This window comes from Mytilus edulis, chromosome 7 (assembly GCF_963676685.1).
Source record: "Mytilus edulis chromosome 7, xbMytEdul2.2, whole genome shotgun sequence".
Lineage (NCBI taxonomy): Eukaryota > Metazoa > Mollusca > Bivalvia > Mytilida > Mytilidae > Mytilus > Mytilus edulis.
In genome coordinates, this window is record NC_092350.1 from 77,034,655 (window position 1) to 77,054,702 (window position 20,048).

General features: G+C 32.4%; 2 protein-coding genes across 3 annotated transcripts; one reads left to right on the forward strand and one right to left on the reverse strand.

Moving 5' to 3' along the window:
* Positions 1-1,448: 1,448 nt before the first annotated feature.
* On the forward strand, positions 1,449-7,029 carry LOC139482262 (BTB/POZ domain-containing protein 3-like). 2 transcript variants are annotated; one of them, XM_071266006.1, is made up of 4 exons: positions 1,449-1,545; positions 2,141-2,196; positions 4,370-4,659; positions 5,544-7,029. In XM_071266006.1, exons 3-4 carry the CDS (start codon positions 4,403-4,405, stop codon positions 6,586-6,588), a joined length of 1,302 nt encoding a protein of 433 aa, XP_071122107.1. In that variant the 5' UTR covers positions 1,449-1,545; positions 2,141-2,196; positions 4,370-4,402; the 3' UTR covers positions 6,589-7,029. The 2 variants fall into 2 exon arrangements, with proteins under 2 accessions (XP_071122107.1, XP_071122108.1); XM_071266007.1 differs by having other exon boundaries at positions 1,456-1,545; positions 2,144-2,196.
* A 3,868-nt stretch (positions 7,030-10,897) lies between these two features.
* Positions 10,898-17,381, reverse strand: LOC139483649 (uncharacterized). The gene is made up of 5 exons (XM_071267625.1): positions 17,285-17,381; positions 16,013-16,167; positions 13,662-13,745; positions 12,075-12,221; positions 10,898-11,090 (listed from the first exon to the last, which is right to left on the reverse strand). The coding sequence occupies exons 1-5, from the start codon at positions 17,297-17,299 to the stop codon at positions 10,922-10,924; spliced, it is 570 nt and encodes a 189-aa protein (XP_071123726.1). The 5' UTR covers positions 17,300-17,381; the 3' UTR covers positions 10,898-10,921.
* Positions 17,382-20,048: the final 2,667 nt, after the last annotated feature.

The window sequence follows — 20,048 nt, forward strand, 5'->3', positions numbered from 1 at the left end:
CGGAACCTAATCGCACACAAAGTCAATGTATAGAAAAATACGAACGATCAATTGTTAAAGTTTAATTCCTGTTCTTCATCTTGATAGTTACTGGATGGTCTCCAACAATAAAAGAATCATTAATATCGTAAAACAAGGTCAAGATGGTCCCTAGTGTCGACTTTAACAGTACTAGTACGGTGACCTATAGTTGTTAATGTTTGTGTCATTTTGGTCTTTTGTGGATAGTTGTCTCATTGGCAATCATACCACATCTTCTTTTTTATAGTACTTAAAGTATAATACTGCACTGTCACTATATTTAAATCTAGTCATAAAAAAATCACCAAAGTCTAAGTACAAATTGTCAATACAAGACAGACAGAATCGGTATTAAGGATTATGAGAATTACGATTTTTGCTCTATCCATCATATATATATCGATCTTTTTTTAATGTTATCACTAAAACATAAAAGTCTTAAATACAATGAATTTTTGTTATTGCTATGAGACCAGAATATTGTTGAAAAAATAGCTCAGAGTGCATGATCTTGCATTATTTTTCTCAGAGCGTCTGGGGGCCTTCAGCCGGGGAGGGGGCTAGACAGAATTATAAGAGAGTATTAAAATGCATAGATATAATACACAATATGAAATAAATACTATTTACAATATCTAAAATTTCTACGTATTTTTAAAATCAAATGACAGGTTTTGACACACACACGTATCATATTTACATCTGAGAATAAAAACACTAACTTTTGATTATCATCTAAAGTATTAAAATTATCATTAAAAGTTTCAGCAACATAATATAAATGGTTTCTAAAATCGTCATAAAGGGGGCATCTTAATAAAACATGCGCTTCATCTTCAATAAAAACGTCACATATATGGCACACTCTACTTTCTAAAACAATATTTTCATATCTCCCTGTTTCAATTTTTAGGGGAGCAACACCACATCTAAATTTGGCCAAAGCACTTCTGTGACTGAAGGGTAAAGCTATTTGGAGTATTCTTCCGGTTCAAAATTTTCCTGAAACAGTCTGTAAGTACCTCTGCCCGATACAGATTTATCAGAATGTAAAACAGCATGCCAATTATCAACATGTTTTTCGTGTAATTTTGACATACAACAATTTATAACATAGTTAGTGTCCATATTACAGCTAACAAAGAATAAGACAATAACATCTAACAGCAAATATATTTTCAGAATAACAGATAACAAAGAATTAAATTGCCCCATAACAGCATAACAGTTAAACACCTTGCTCCCCTCATATCTGTTTAGACTAAAACGATAAAAAGATACAAACGATCAAGGCACGAGTTAAGACATCACCCCTACCATTCCAGTGTTGATACATTATCCAAAAAAATCTTGGTAAATTAGAAAAAGTGTATTAGCCTTTTATAATTTTCAAACACTTTCAGCTCTTTTCAGCTAAGAGACGGCTAGCTTTTTAGAAAAGCTATTACTTGTTGATGATGAAGGTACTGTTAATCAACCGAATGAATCTAAGAACACATTTTAACTACTTCTACTCGACAAAAGGTAAGTCGTTCTTTTTTATTCAATTTAGGTTTTACTAATTTATATAACATGTATAAAGCTGAGTGTTGTTTGTTGTGTATTATTGATTTGTGTTTTACAAAGCTATACATAGATCCAATATACACATGAAGAAATTTACACATTTTATATAATTTACACATGCAGAAGGTTTAAATGTCTGGTGTGGTTCTCAGTTTGTTCGACCGAATATTGATCTTTCTTTGTTTTCGAGTGTTACAACATTTTTTCGCGAAAAATTTATTTAAAATTTGAACTATAACAAGTTTCTTTAATCATGTTAATCTTGAAATGAAAAACGTTAAATTGGTAAATAGAATATTTATAATTTGAGAAATAATCCAAATTATGTAAAATGCTTTCATTCCAAAATATAGAATAAATCCCATTTTAGCACATTTTGAATGCCAAATTGAAATTAAATTAAGTCACAAAATATATATTTCACAGCAGTTACAAACACATTACATTCATTAACACTATGGATTAATGTACTTTTTGATTTAAAATAACCTGATGTAATGTTTTCATTTACTATGTGTCTAGGATATAATTAGCTCTCTTTTTTATATTTCAGCAGGAAATAAAAAAAAGTAGAATTCAAACGACTTTGAGTAACTATTGTAAGGCAAGGTATGATGAACGAACTTTAAGCGTGCATTAGACGCACGAATAACGTACATAAGCGTTTATCGGGCTTTCAAGTAACATATTTGGCGTATGTCAGGCGTTTGTCTAACGTAAATGGAGTGCACGCTACGAAGAAAAAAAAGTCTCTTTAAGGTGGTACCTAACACTACAGGGGGATAACTCTGTAAAGTCACTGGCCTAAACGTTGTAATTATGGTGTGCTGTAAGAGGAATATTAAGCTTCTCATTGATCAAAATTGGTGTTTGTCAAATTGCTATATAACCAGTGTAATTTTTCTGACAAAACGGTTGGTTCAAATTTTAATTTTTTTTTATCTTTTTGTCAAAGGGTTAGAGTAAATACTTTGTCAAAATTTTATGAAAATTAAATGAGCCAAATTAATTTAAGTGAAAGCGTTGGGTACCACCTTAAAAGTAACGTTTTTGAAACGCGTCCCGGTCGTATCTGGGACGATAATCTTTGCTTTCGGCGTGTCTGGGACGTTTAATTATGGGGTGTTTGTTACAAACATACCCGCATACGTTTTAGTTAGAGCCGAACTATCTTGTATACACGTGCCCTAAACGTGTCTCAAACTTATCTGTAGCGTTGAAACGCGTTTGTGGCGTACATGTATTAACGCTTGGCAAACGCTTGGGCTGATTTCTTGGAGTTTTAGCGTTGAACCAAGTGTATATCTCTGCATTTCGACGTACTTCAAACGTATGCAACGCACGTTTAACGATTGCTAAAGCGTTCCCCTGACGTGCAACTAAGGTAAACGGACTTTATCAATTTTCTCTGTACGCAATTTATTTTGTATACTATGTATTATTATTTCATTCTTTGTACCAATGTGTATACAGTGGTTTTAAAGAATAAAATTGTCTTGTCTTGTCTTTGTGCACGCCGGTCTATACGCCAATGTGTGGGTAAACGTCAATTAGACAGCAACAAGTGACACAGCCAACATACATCCAATATAGAGCATCACTTCAAGTCAGGTGTCTATACAATGTGTCAAGCTCTGCATTGTCTCAGAGTTCATTAAAAATGTATACCAGATCTGGAAATAACTGCTCCAGTATTGATATTCAAGAATTGTTACACCCATCAATCAATTTAACTATACTAAAGATAATATGTATTTTAAAGCTAATATAAGGAAATACTTCCGCAATAATTTGGTTTTGGTAAAAAAGTCCTAATTCGTTTTTGAATAATTACTCAAAAGTTTTGAAATCAAAGTTGCAAACCATCTATTGGTACATTTTTAATAACACTATATGTTAATGTAGTAAGTATTCAGAAATACACCAATTGTGGGTTTTTTTTAGGAAATATTGTTATTATTGTTTCTATGTTAGTAATGTTTAGTACAATCAGCAATCCTCATATTTTAGAAATCCAATTTTTACGAGCAGATATTGATTAATTAGTATAAATCAGAGCTCCGCTTTCTACTGTAGCAGATAATGAAATACCAATTTGCACTATTAGGATGTTTGATACTACATGTACTGAATTCCAATTTTTACTGTAATTTTTACACTTTTAAAAATTTAATTCACAACTTTAGAAAATTATGAAATCCATGATGTCAGAAATATTCATATAAGGTGCTTATAGTTGCAAAGACGTACCCAGCTGTGTTTTACCGTTGTTTATTCCGCAAACAACACCTGAGACTGCTATATATATATATAGTTAACACATGTGCTATTGTAATTTCAGATTATACCGTTCTGATCCTTTTGTTTTCTTGGTTATCAATAATTACTGGTTTTTTTCAATACCAAATGTTGTGATATCTCCGATTGTTATATGAATCACCAAATATTTGATTTGATTTAACAAGTTTAAGTGGTAAATTCATGTAAACAGAAATTATGAAAATCATTAAAGAACCACTCGGCTGTATTCACAAATATATATTTAGAATGTCCTTCATTTTAAAATATAGGGGTTGCCACGCATAGAAAAAAACAAAATGTTCGTAAAAGTTGATAACAGGAGCGACAAACATCTGTAGCAAAATTAACACGATCGCACCTTTTCTATATAGTAGAAAGAAACGTAGTTAGTGACCTTCAATGTCTTAAAATGCTTAAACGTAGAATTCGGACAGAACATTATCCAAGGATTAATTACTTGTAAAAAATATCTATTTTACAGTGTGTGATCAGTAGAAGTCTTTTGAAGTTGAAGATGAATGATGAATCTGATATAAAGGACTGGCAAGACGGGAAGACCTTATCAGAATGTATGATATATATGTTAGAGAAGGAAATAATGTGTGATGTCACACTGAGGGTAGGCGATGATGAAAGACCAATAAAAGCACACAAGTACATGATGTCAAGTCGAAGTCCTGTATTTTATACGATGTTTGAAGGTTCGATGCCTGAAACAGGGGACATACTTATACCGGACATTGACTTAAAGACATTTCGTGAAATATTAAAGTAAGTTTATGTTTATTAAATGTTAAAACAGATAATAAGAAGCTCCAACAGAACTGAATGCAGGAGGTCTTATGTTAAATCCACGAAAGAGTTTGCATCTGCTGATTCTCCGTACAAGTACGCCGAATTTAAAAGAAAGACTAGCATATTTTTTTGTCATTTGGTTCAAGCAATTTCTGTGGTGATGCTCTTTGGGCCAATATTTGAAATAAAAAACAGAATACAAGCGTCGGAGAACTGATACAGCATAACAATACCAAAAGATACTTAAACAAAAACAAAGAAACAGAGCTTTGAAAGAGATACGTACACATTCTTTAATTAAAAATGATTTCCGAAATTTTAAAGTGGAATGTAGGCTGTACAGTTTCAAACAAAATATGCCCGTAACAAACGGTAGCACATTTCAATGAAAAAAGCATAAGCTTGGTTTACTTCATTGAATATTAATAGAAGAAAAAAAAAACATTGTCTCAAATCACTGTGGTATTTTGCAAAAAATGGTAAAACATCAGCAAAGGATGAAAGCCGAATGCGGCCAATCTGCGTTTAACGAATCAAATCGAAGAGCGTTGAAAACCCGCAAAAATTGTTTAATAAAATACATCTAAGGTAATCTGTTCCTGGATTAGAAGATCCATAGTATTTCGAAAATTCGAAAATTGTAAATAATTTATTCATAGATACGACCATAGCAATGATAATCCATGTCAACACAGATGTGCTGAATACTGGGCTGGTGATATCCTCTTGGAGGAAACCTCTACCGCAGTGGCATATACCCGTTTAGAAACCACATTCGCCCACACTACCCACTCATTCTAAAAGCTAGCATATTGCAGATTTGATTTAACAAACATAAATGTCACGGCATTCTGTTTCAGGTACATATATACTGACCAAGTAAAGGTTTCGAATGACAACGTGAAAGAAATGCTTTATGCTTCGGATAAATACATGCTTTCAAAAGTGAAAAGGGAATGTGAGACTCTTCTCAAGAAATCTGCAGTGTCCGAACATGCTACTAAATCTCTACAAACAGCCTGTGAATTTCATCTTGACGATCTTAAAGAACAAAGTATGGAATACATAGAACAAAACACAAAGAAATGCCTTTTATCAGAACATGCTATATCACTGTCTCGAATCTGTGTAGAGGAGATTCTAAAGTCAGAGAAACTCAATTGCTCAGAAAATGACGTCTGTGCTTTCCTGCTAAAATGGGGAATCGGCCAGTGCGAGATTGCTAAGTTAGAACTAACAGCCGAAAGTATACGAGAAACTGTTGGCGATTTGATATTTTTGATACGATTTCCAGTCGTTGATATGGAATTTTTCTCAAAAGAGATTGCTGAGTCCGGGTTACTTACAGAAGCAGAAGTCATTGACGTATACCAGTCTCATTTTGGTGTCAAGAAAAAAACTTTCATCAGCGGTCCTCGAGAACCTGTATCAAAGAAAAAAATCTACACCGTTGGAAGACATTCGTCGATTTCACACCCTTGGGGACGTGATGGTGTGCATGCATTAACCTTCAAACCAGATGTAGATATTTGGTTAAGAGGGGTCCATATATTCAATCCGGTCCCCAGTAATTCTGGCCACAACGAGTCCATTACTGTGTTTATATATGTATTGGATACTTATGATGATGAAGTGTTGTTGTATACTGCAGAGACTTGTTATGGTGAAGGCTATGGTTCTACAAGCAAGATAACTTTTCCTAAACCAGCTCGTATTCTAGCTGAAAGAGACTACACAATAAAAATGCACGGAATCATGGCTCTTTCATATTATGGATCAAATTGTAGAACTAAAGCTGTAGTGCCATCATGTGGGGTCACAATAACATTCGGGAATTCTCCGCATTGTACCAGTGGCACGAACGTACACCAAGGACAATTTGCTAGTTTAGTGTTTAGTTTATAAATTTAACAGACATGTATACCAATTACTTTGAAGAGGCAACGACGTCCTCAACATAGACCGTCACTTCTCAAAAATGCATCTACCACGCAAGAGAAGAAATAAATCATATTTACATAATAAAACTTTGGTAAACTTTGATGCCAGTATGACGTTGACTGTAAAATGAATCAATTCATGTAAAATATAGAGTTCTTTGTTATAAAAAAGTTTCTGTAAAATTTTCATAAAAATTCCATGAAGATTTAACAAAGTTTCATAAAATTCAATGACAATTAACAAACTTTAATTTCATTATGTATAAATAAAATTCGTGCATCAGTAAAATTCGGGAAAAAAATGTTTTTAACTTTCGCTCTTTAGTCACAAACAAGCTTTTGTCTTTAGTCACAAACAAGCTTCTGTTTAAATTTCAATAAATTCTTTGGGAGTTTGTATAAGTCATTGATCACTGAAAAACTTTAACCTTAGACTGAACCTGAAAACTGTAAAAAAAAATAAACATTTATCAGTATAATACGGAAATAGTTTAAAATTTTGCTCAATATGCTAATTAAGCTTTCAACGTCTAAAAGGAATACGACTAGAGTAGTCAAGCCCTTTTCAACTGATTTTAGCTCACCTGGTCGAAAGATTTTCTCATCATTTGGGATCTGTCGTACTTCGTTTTTTTCATTTTTACAAAAATCTTCCCCTATTCTACAAAAGCTCAAGCTTGGCAATTTTAAGAAAAAAATAAGAAAGGGACATAACTCTAGAACGGTAAGTCACTCACTGCCAAAATTCGAATTATCTCTGCTAGTTTTGGCTCGTAGTATTTTGTATGAGTTTCATCAAATTTAGATGACTCAAATTTCATTATGTTAAGTGGCCAGAAACAAAATGGGACGGACGGAAAGGTGGAAGGCCGATCAAGGGTAGCACTTATTGCCCCTTGTCTTGTGGATGGGGCATAAGAATATGTCCGATGATCCCACCTGCATACACACACATGACTGACATGGCGAAAATAAAATCAACGGTATTAAACTACAAGTTTTGTCTACTATCTCGAAAAACGCTATTATAAGAGAAAATCTGAGACAATTCTCAGATAAACATGTTCAGAATGTTTGAATCCTTCTTTCCATTTACGACTTCTAATAGGAGTTATTGCCCTTAATTGTAAATTTTTTTATCATATTAACTGGATTTCCATAGGGGAAAAAACAGTTATTGATTTGATGATGTACGGCGGGCTTTTGCCAAACTGTGTTTGTGTATTTACTCATGAACTGTTCAACCTAAGCATTTAAAAAATTAATATGTTGTTACTGCTGACAAAATGAAAATCAAGTTCAACAGTGTCCATGTAAAAGTGAAAAATGGCAGGACACAGATAAATCTTGAAAAATCAATTAGCTGTCACTCGGACAGCCTCTTGCTCTTAGATAATATTTTAAATGAGTATATAAAACATTCAACTCCAGCATTGGTACATATTTACTGTAAAATATTTAACATTGTTTTAGAAACCGGAATAATCCCAGAGCACTGGACTATTGGTATAATACGACCAGTTTTTAAAAACAAAGGAGATACCATGGATCCTGATAACTTCAGAGCAATAACATTAATAAGCTGTTTAGGAAAAGTCTTTACATCAATAATTAATTCTAGGTTAACCTTTTTTGCAAATGAAATTTCCTTAATTTCATACAACCAAGCTGGATTTCGAAAAGGTCACTCTACAACCGATAATTTATTCGTATTGCATGCCTTAATATCACTCTATCAATCTTCTGGAAAAAAACTATTTTGTACGTTTGTTGATTTTCGAAAGGCATTCGACACTGTATGGAGAAGTGGTCTGTGGAAAAAACTTCAGAACAGTGGTATAAAAGGGAAAATATTTACTGTTATTTTTAATATGTATAACAATATTAAATCATGTGTAAAATACAACAACCAACAGTCAGAATATTTTCCCTGTCTAACTGGTGTAAGACAGGGGGAAAATCTATCTCCCTTTCTCTTTTCTATTTTTTTAAATGACTTAGAAAAATTCTTTATTGATTTAGGTGGATGTCCCCTTGAGATAGTTAAAGAAAAATGTCAAAATGAGTTAAATTCAATTATGAAACTGTTTGCCATACTGTACGCTGATGATACCGTCATTCTGGCGGATTCAGCAGAAAGTATGCAAAATGCACTAAATATTTTTCAGAACTACTGTGAATTATGGAAACTTGAAGTTAATGTTACAAATACAAAAAGTATGGTATTTAGTAAAGGCAAAGTGCGAAGGAAATTTGAATTTAAATTACAAGGCAAAAATATAGAATTAGTCGATACCTACTCATATCTGGGGCTCATATTTAAATGTAATGGTACTTTCAATGAGGCGAAGAAAAAATTGGTTAATCAAGCACAAAAAGCATTATACAGCTTGTACAAAAGTATTAGAAATCAAGCCATCCCATTGGATTTACAGCTTAAAATGTTTGATGCCATGGTAGAGCCTATTCTTTTATATGGGTGTGAGATTTGGGGATACGAAAACCTGAAAATTTTAGAACAAATTCACTTAAATTTTTGTAAACGTATTCTAAGAGTAAGAACTTCAACGCCTAACTATATGGTATATGGAGAATTAGGCAGATTTCCATTAGAAATAAAAGTCAAAATAAGAATGACATCATTTTGGAGAAGGATAATGCATGGTGACAAATTAAGTAGTAATATGTATAGATTATTATTAAGTTTAATGCAAAATAGTGGTCAATCATTCAAATGGCTGAACTTTATAGAATCAATATTTAATGATACAGGACTAGGATATGTGTTTGTCAATCAAGATAGTGCTGACTACAAACATCTGATAAAACAGGTTTTACAAGACCAATATATACAAAAATGGCATCAAGATGTCCAATTATCTTCCCGAGGTGTATTTCATTCTAGTTATAAAAACTGTTTTGGATTTGAAAATTATTTAATAAAAATACCGGAAAATGCAAGAATCTGGATGACAAAATTAAGAACGTCTAATATAAAAATTCCCATTGAAACTGGGCGTTGGCACAATATTCCGGCGGAGGACAGAAAATGTCACATATGTAAAGAAAGTGTAGGAGACGAATTTCACTATCTTTTTATATGCAAGTCTCCTCAACTGGTTACTTTTAGAGAACAACATATCCCTAGTTATTATACGAAGCATCCAAGTAAACAGAAATTATCTGTAATGTTATCTTACTGTAATGTCAATTTATATAGACAGGTGGCATCTTTTATCAAAAAGCTGAATAACCTATTGTGATATGTATATTAATTTGTCTTATTTTTTTTTTTTTTTTTTATTGTTGTTTGTTTGTTTTTTTTTTTTTTTTTAAATTATCTTGTTTTTTATTTTGTTTTTTTTTAATGTTACCTTTGTATTATAAATCATGTTTACCATTGTATATATGTACCTCATGTTACACATTTATGTGTCTGAGCGTTGCTTTACAATAAAATCTTGAAATCTTGAATCTTGCTTTTCATTTTTGATGATTATTTTGAAACTTTAATAGAAAAAAATTCTTAAACATTGATCAGACGACAATAATGCCTTCATCAATTAACATGTGACGGGGTACAGATACTGACAGTCTGTCAGGTTTTAAGTATGATTCCAAGTTCTATATCTGATGACACGCGACGAGGTACAGATACTGTTGGGTTTCAAGTGTGATTTTGAGTTCTATGTATGATAACACGTGACGGGGTACAGATACTGTCATGTTTTAAGTGTGATTCTGAGTTCTATAACTGATGACACGTGACGGGGTACAGATACTGTCATGTTTGAGTGTGATTCTGAGTTCTATAACTGATGACACGTGACGAGGTACAGATACTGTCGGGTTTCAAGTGTAAACAATTTCTTCGTCATTTGCATATGGTATCTCGTATAGAATAATGTCACACCTTTTTTTCCAGAAACAGGTGCAGTTAATACACGATCGAGGTATACGGGTATCGTTCTTTAACCATTTATAACATAAGACTTCTATCTTTCTAGTTATCCTAAGTTCTTTTTCATTATCACCTGCACTGTGTGAACATTATGGCCATGAAAACATTGTAAAAGGTATGAAATTTTTTCAAATATCAATCCGATAAAAAGAAAATCAATAAAAGACCGTTTTTAAAAGGTATATCAACATGACCTTCTATCTAAAATTGTGGTGATATCCTGTTGTTGTTTTGAATTTAGCAGCAATGTCAGTATTCTATCTGAAAGCCGGATTGCTTGGCAACATGATTGGCGTATATTAAAAAGAAGAGAACCAGAATAAATATTTTATTTATGTCAACAATATACTCTACAACCACAACATGTCGGCAACCTAAAGGACACTTTCCTGTACTTCCAATGGGACCCTTCCCAGCAAAGTAAATATATGAACACTGTCTTGTACTGTGTATTCACACACCATGAATTACCGAAACGGGGTTTAACATAGCTGCATCGATTATAGCTAAAAACAAAAAATAAAATTCAGTGATTTACTCCCACATGTCTTCGAAAACTAAGCTAACTGTGATGAAAAGTAAGATTTGTGTGAACTTTGATTCTTCAGATTTTATCGCTTATAATGCTGATATGATGTTTATAAAATATGGCTTATCTTAAAGACTCCGCCGACATTGTCGTTGGGTATTTTTTTTTATTGTACATTACACAAAGATCTCACATCAACCACCTTGCAATTTATAAGTCGTGAGATCAATAGTTGTTCGCAAGACAATACTTTGAGACTGTTTACTGGATTAAAAAGTAAAATAAAAAATACCGAACTCCGAGTGAAATTCAAAACGGAAAGTCCATAATCAAAAGTTCAAAGACAACAATCTAATGAATAACAACTGTCATATTACTGACTTGGAACATGTATTTTCTTTCGTATGGTGGATTAAAAACTGGTTTTATAGTTTAATTACTTGTATGTCTCATAAAATTAAAAAAATATATATATATAATGTAATGCACAATTTAAAAAATATTTTGTCGATGTCTATATAGATAACAATAAATGACCAACTATTTTTTTGAAATACCGCTTAAAACGTCTTTGTGACCGAAAAGGGGGAAGAATTTCTAGTTTGTTTGAACATTTTTTAAACCAAGTTATATCATTTTTAAAATATCTAAATAATGAGTACATAGAAGTTTTTCCAGTTTTGAGAAAAAAATCGTGAATTATGTCATGCAACACATTTTTAATTTATATTTATAAATAACGAGGAATTTCAGTTATCACATATTTAACATGCATCTAAAAGATATATATATATATACTGCCTTTTTTCACAATTATAAATGTATATGCGTATATTTACGTGTTCAAAAATCTATTTTAAAAATGCCCTCTTTACTCATTTCTTATCTGTTGACATATTATGAAACAGTACATACTCTGTTTTTTCACCGCTATATTTTCATAACTGACCAGATAACTTACTTAACACATCTAGTCCATGGACAGTGATGACGTCTAAATGACCAGTCTACCCAGCACCTTCCAAACCACGAGCCTGTTGTAAAAAAGGCTGTTTTTGCTGGACACACATCCAAATAATTTGGCTGAATTTTAGTAACGTCTGCAATGCTTCAAAATAAACATTTGACTGTTAGAAGAAATGTCATTTAAACATGAATATAATATATGTTTAAGAAATAATTCCTTCATGTCATGCTCTATGCTCATTTTAACATGGGTAGGCATTATTTTTGTCGATATTTTAAAATGAGCATAGAGCATGACATGAAGGAATTATTTCGATTCAAACATGACAAATACAATATATTTATAGGTCGAAGCGTACGAAAATACCGTAAGACTGTTCCCATTTCCTCCCCGAGGAGTTTATATATTACATTTCATATTTGATAAGTTTAAAAACTACGACCAGGGTAAATATATGTTGTTTGATAAAAATATATATAATAAATATATATAATAAAAGTTTATGCTTGCTGCTTAAATGTAAATATTTAAAAGGATAACGATGGAAATAACGTTAATATAAAAAATCCATGCACATGTGTCAAACATATTTTTTGTGCTCATTAGAACACGGCTTTGTTACCAAAGCGTAATAAGGACGTCATATTAGAATTTCCTTTGAAATTTAGTCCAGATCTTAACTTTATTATCATTTCTCTCCTCTCTTTAAAAAAATGCCATTCCTGTCGGTATTTCAAAGCGTACTCCGAAAAGAAATATGTTTCTTTGTAATAATGTACTTGCAATATCTGGGTTCCCAAGTTCTAATTATGGTGAGTTCACACGTAATTCGAATTCGATTCGCATTAACTAATTCGAATAAGTTTAATGCTTCGTTCACACGAACATTTAATTCGAATTGAATTCGAATCGAATGCGAATCGAATTTGCTAATCGCGTTCACACACTCTTCTTTTCTAATTCGAATTGATTCGAATTGGCTAATTCAAATTATCCAATTCGCATTAGAAATACGCTTTTGTTAATACGAACTAAATTTAAATTAACGTCGTTTGGACAGTAAGCGAATTTGACGCTCATTGTAATTCGAATTAGAATTGACGTTAGGACGTACAACGTTTCGAATGCGAATTAAACTATTTCGAATTAGTTAACGCGAATCGAATTGGAGTTACATGTGAACTCAGCATTAGTCACATTCGAAACGTATAACGTCAATTCTAATTCGAATTACAATGCGCGTCAAATTCGCTTTACTGTCCAAACGACGTTAAACTTTTTTTAAATTCGTATTAACAAAAAACGAATAAGCCAATTTAAATTAAAAAAAGAAGAGTGTGTGAACGCGATTAGCGAATTCGATTCGCATTCGATTCGAATTCAATTCAAATTAAATGTCCGTGTGAACGAGGCATTAGTTTAACCCCGAGATTCAAATGAAAAACCTCTGACATGAAAAAATAAGTTTTTAATAATCATATATATATATATAATTAGTTAAATCAATACTCAAGGTTTTGTATATATATATCTCCATTAGAACTTGAATATACATATACGTGTACATATGATAAAACATACTTTTTATGACAATGGCATTTGAACTGTCTCAGAGTCTCCAAGTAGTCTGATGGTCTTTTAGATCTAAATGAACTTCTAGCCACCCTGAAAATAAAACAAATACACAAACGAATTATTAGTGTTGTTTTGTAATTTATATGGCAAGTCGTTCTCGTCAAATTTATGTTTAAACTAGGGATGGCAACGAGTACTTGAGTAATCGGGTACTCGCTCGAAAGGCCGATTACTCTAGTACTGTTTTAGTACTCGGATACTCGTTTGCTATTATACACCTTCAGATATTTCTCTTCACATTTCCACTCACTTTAGTTCAGATGAAATGTCCCCTTCGTTATACTAAAAAAAAAACAATTAAGGATGTACTTAGGTGATCTAGGGTAAAATTACAAAAATCAAGAATTCAAAACTTATACTTTAAGCTGAAAGAGTATTGGAAAAGGATCAAAATAAGCTAACAATATTGATTTATAAAATATGGCGGGAAAAGGCTGACTCGGACTTTAACCTTAACTTTGCATTGGTATTATTTGGGTTTCAAATCAAAAGAAAGAAAATCAAGAATCTGCTTAAATTTTGTTAAATGACCTTTTATGAATTATAAAGTCTTCTGTTAAAAGATCAATATGGGGCAAAATATTTTACATTGTATCGTATGAAAAACACCTAGGAGTCCGAACATTTGACACTGATTCCAAAACCTCACCTCTTCGAAAAATAAACTGACAATGTCATGGCTAAAAAAGGAAAATAAGACAAACGATAGTGCCATAAATTAAAAAAAACACAGACAAAGTAAGACTGAGCGACACGAAAAAGCACAAATAATTTGAAGTCCAATACTGTTGTTGACAAATTAATGGTCGTAATATAAAAAAAAATACCGACTCCCCAGGAACAGATGATAAAAATGTAGTCTATGCAAATATTTTAAATCTTAATGGAATTTTGTTCATTCATAATATTGTAATTATATATCCCTGGGTTCATGAACACGTAAACAAACACAAATTTCTATTATGATAGGTTATTTGTAGAAACGGCGGTCGGTAATTCATTGTTTAATTGACACAAAAAAAACATACTAGCAAGCTATGTTTGTTATAAATTTATCTTATGTTTATGAAAGGTAATAACAAAAACACTGCATTCCACCTAAAATCTCAACTTTTCAATAGACGTTTAAGATTCATCCGAGTACTCGCGAGTACTCTAGTATTAGTATCATGACCGAGTATCCGAGTATTACATTTCAGATCTTTTGACGTCCCTAGTTTAAATCATTTTCCGGAAAGTGTACACACTGAGAATTAAAACACCATGAGATTTAAAAACTTCAAACCAAACACTGAGAATTTAAAATTACACACTAAGATTTTATAAAGACGCACTGAGATTACAAAAAGTTAAAAACATACATTGGGATTCAAAATTAATGAAATTCATATTTCATCTTGTAATGAAAGTTACCAGTTTTATTCATATTTCATCTTGTGATAAAGGTTACCAGTTTAATTAATGTTTCATCTTGTAATGAGAGTAGAACCATTTATTTTTAAAGTTTAGAAAATGGTGATGTTACCAAACAAGACAATCAAAACGATAAAGGGCAATCAACTGCCGTAAATGTTGCAAATACAAGGACGCTATTGGAAATCATCATACCAAAGAGGGAACCAGTCTTTGGTATCAAATCAAATCAAATATTTTATTGTCATATAATCTTTAACATATTAAACATCCAAATATCAGTCACCATAAGTGGTGAAAATATTAAGAAGCCAATGTTAAAAAACCATAAGACACAACGACATCAAGAATACAACGAAAAAACATAAGTTGCTAAGAAACCAAGGAGCCCATAAGTGGCGAAGATACCTAGAAGATAAAATAAAAACAACAAACGACAACGAATGCAAGAATACAATAACACATAAGTGGCGAAGAAATCAAGAAGACAGCCAGTGCGTACTTGCTGCTTACTTACCTCAGTGGTTTGTCTGGCTTGTAACCTGTACTTGGAGCTAACTTACTTACTTCAGTGGTTTGTCTGGCTTGTCACCCGGACTTGGAGCTTATTAACCTCAGTGCTTTGTCAGGCTTGTCATCTGGACTTGCGCCTACTTACCTTAGTGCTGTGTCAGGCTGGTCACTCAGACTTTGAGCTTACTAACCTCAGTGCTTTGTTAGGCTTGTCATCCGGACTTGGAGCTTACTCTGTTCTTTGTCAGGCTTGTCATCCGGTCTTTGGAGCCTACTTACCTCAGTGCTGTGTCAGGCTGGTCACCCGGACTTGGAGCTTACTAACCTCAGTGGTTTATCTGGCTCCTCACCCGGACTTGGAGCTTACTTACCTCAGTGCTTTGTCAGGCTTGTCACCCGGACTTGGAGCTGCTTCTGTATCGTCGGTTCTGTTAGCATTAGAAGATCTTGGACATGATTTTAACTTTTGTGCCTCTGCCAGTGTTAGCACATAGAACACCAGAACTATTGCAAAGACTACCAACTTCTACAGAAGAAAAAAAATTGAATCGATATTTCAGCAGTTTAGTATTACGTGATGTCAAATTTAAAGGAGGTTTTCCGATCATAAACGATAATCGAATATGGAATAAAAGTATTTTGCTAAACGCAGAAAAGCAACAATTAACAAATCTTTAAACAAAAAAATATCAAGTAACAAAATTATTTATCGGAAAAGGGTAAAATTATGTTCTATATATAATGATGTAAAATAGTAATATAGACTTCTTTTAGATGAAAAAATACAACACAACGTCGAAATAAGCATAATGGACAAATCAGGCCATAAGAATTGCAGGCAGGAATAATTGAACGTGCTGTTCCTAGACAATTTCACGTCCGAAACTCCGCTGTTCAAACAACAACTTACAGACTAATTTTTCACTTACACGGTTTGTGGATGATCAACCATCACCATATCTATGTGTAGTGATAACACCACGTCAATAAAATTGCGAGACATATTTACAGCTGCAACCCAGTCGTCGAATACCTTGGCAGATAGATCTACGCAATGAATGCAATGCCAACCAAAACAAAGACTACAGAAAGTATTTTAAGAGCTTACGTTTCAACGGTATAAATTCTAATACGCGCTGTGATGGATCATGGGGTAGAGACCGAATCAGAAGGTAAAAAACAGAATTTAAATGATCTTAAATCATGCGCAAAAGAACTGGTTGACTTTTATGTCAAGCATTTAGACCTTTGACAGCGACATATCCATTGATAAAATGGAAACCAGAGTTTCAGTGCATGCATATCACGTGATTTAAACCTTAATCCTGGCGATTTCTTTTGATACAATAAAGTTTTTACATTTATTTTACAAGAAATGTATGTTTGAAAATAGAATTAATTGAATAATCTAGTTTCGCGTACATAAGTTTAATTCAACGAGCCAAAGTGACAAACACAATTGAGAATGGAAATGGGGAATGTGTCAAAGGTACAACAACCCAACTAAAGAGCAGAAAACAGCGAAGGTTACAATAAGTCTTCAACCCAGGGAAAAAACCCGCATCCTCATCCCATCTAATTAACAATTTAAAAGGAACCCAGGATAGGTCGAAGTACAATCTTCAACACGTAGCTATACTTACAAAATATTTCTCCATGCTTCCAAAAATTTAAGCAGGTTACCACACACAGTGAATTTTCCTTATATACTCCTGTGACATATTGCTTGCTTATCCCTTCATTGTACATGCATGTGTAACAGTGTTAGGTGGTCGATGACTAATTATATTTAATCATATTTTTCCATTCCATTTGAAAGAGTTTTTTGTACTTTTAAATGCATAAATTTGCAAATAACAAAACAAAAACTGTTACATCTTAAGCTTTTTTTATTAAAAAAAAAAATAGTCGTACAATATTAGATATGAATACTAAGCTTGTTAGTTGTATTATAAAAATCACATCAAGTAGATGCATAATATAAGTTACGACACAGTTAAGAAAACACAGTTTTTTTTATTTTTAAATGAAAAACAATTATTTTTTGAACGAACATTCTACCACTATAGAAAGAAGTATAGTATAATTGTATTGATAACTAACTTTTGCTGATAGACTGTATTTTCAATAAGGTGTCTTATTACCTAACCTTCATGTCAATGCTTTAGCAGATGGTACACACAAAGACTAAAGAAAAACAAGGCAAACAGCAGTCTTCAATTTCATTGCTTGAGCAATTACTATACTGTAGTATGACAAAATTGACTAGAGTCTTTGTATTGCTTGATTTGTTAGTTTTTGTTTCCCATACAAAAAGAGGATGTTAAACGAATTGCTGTGCACAGAATTACAGGGCAACAAATTGTTTGGGTTTTAAACTACTACACTTTACCTATTTAGTACGACATTGGATAGTAATATTGTTGCGTAATTGCTTTATTCTGATATATTGTAAAATTGCAATTTCTATGTCAATATAATTAAAATATCGATCTAGATTGTTGCTATGTAATATAAAAATAAAGAGATATTTCTATACTTATTTTACTTAACAAGGTCTAGCTTATCAACTATGTAAATTAAAGTCATCCTATCTAAAAAGATAAATACATGATTCTTATGTTTATGTATTCATATATAATTTTGACCTACCTATTCTACTGCAACAGTTTGTCATCTCAACTCCTCTGAAACCACAAAACTTAATTTCATGAAACTTTGTAATAATATGTACATACTACCGGTATGTTAATGTGCTTATCGACAGGAAATTACGATTCGATATGCCCCTTCGAACGTAGAATTTTGTCCTAAATATACTACTGCAACCGTGTTTCATCGCACCTCCTCTGAAACCACACAACATAATTTCATGAAGTTTAATGTTAATGGGAACATAATAATTTTATATAAATGTGCATATTCACAAGAAAAAATTATCAGTTGACTTTTGTAGCGTTATAAGTATTTGAACTTAGGAATCTGGTGAGATTTTGTTTCATCAGTGACAATGTGAGGGCATGGGGTATGTGATCGTGCTCATTTCGGTTATTTAATTGTGTTCTCAGTCATAAAATAACAACAATGAGGTAGGTATAAGAACCAAAACAGTTTATGACCAAAAACGACATAAAAATAATAGCCGTCTAAGGTTTCACTTTTTTTACAACAACTTTGAAATGCAAACGGACAATTTTAGACAGGTATATTAGAAACCATGTCACACAGGTATAAACCAGAACATCATTTCACATCACCAGTAAGGAAATGTTATTATTTACATATTAAAGTTATATATTCATATCTTTAATCCTATTGGTTCTAAATACTTAAGCAGCTCATTCAACATCAATTTCCTTATCATTATTTGATTTTACGCAACAATAATCTATTTTAGCATTTGACATACAATATGTATTTATATGCACAAAGATACATATGTTACAAGCAGTACATTAAGATTTTTGAAAGCTTGATATTATTATTGAATTTTCTTCAGCCAGTTATATAGTACCGAAGCCATATATGGCATAATTTTTGGTCATTTTCTTCACTGATGGATCTGATGTAGGTAAGGCATATAAATTCATATGACCAAGACAATGAAGCAACTAGGGAGTAGAAGACAAATGTTGAAATATGTTTGATCAGGAAACTGTCAAACAATATTCGAAAACATTACTTCTATCAATTTTGACGAGTCCGCGAAAGTTTCGTGTGACTGACATAGCGATCCTAATTCCATCGTCGGCGTCGGCGACGTCAATATTTAGGTTCAGTATGTGGTTAAAGTTATTTATACATCAATAACTTTTTCACACCTTTAGGGAATTTTATGAAATTTGGACAGTCGCTTATTTACAGTATTAAGAGCAAAATTTGGAAAATAATTATTGATACATGGACATTTTTTATAGTTGATATTCAGATTCAGTCTGAGGTTAAAGTTTTTCTGTCCAGGTGAAAATAATGTGTATGTAAGCAAATATCCGACTTGCATCGCATGACCTCTAGATGAGAACGAAACCCATATCGTATAGTCATCCATAAAAAGTCCATCGACTTGTTAAAACGAAAAAAATCTTTGGTATGATCATGAAAGTATTATATTGACATTTTTTAATATTTCCATGGTTTGATTTTATGACAAAACAGTATACAAAAAACAAATATGACAGAACCTCAGAATTTTTGTTTAATTGGAACAGGCACTTTTATTTTTGAATGCTATTTGGATAATTCGGTGTTGTTTTAAAATCACCGAAAGTCTGTGTTAAATAAAAGAAAGAGTTCAAACTCCGACAACTTGGAGCTGAAAATGTTTACTAGCTGTATAGAGACTTGGCCATTGTTATAGACTGTATGTTGTTCTATGCATGTCTTTGGAAATTCGTGTTGTAAACACGC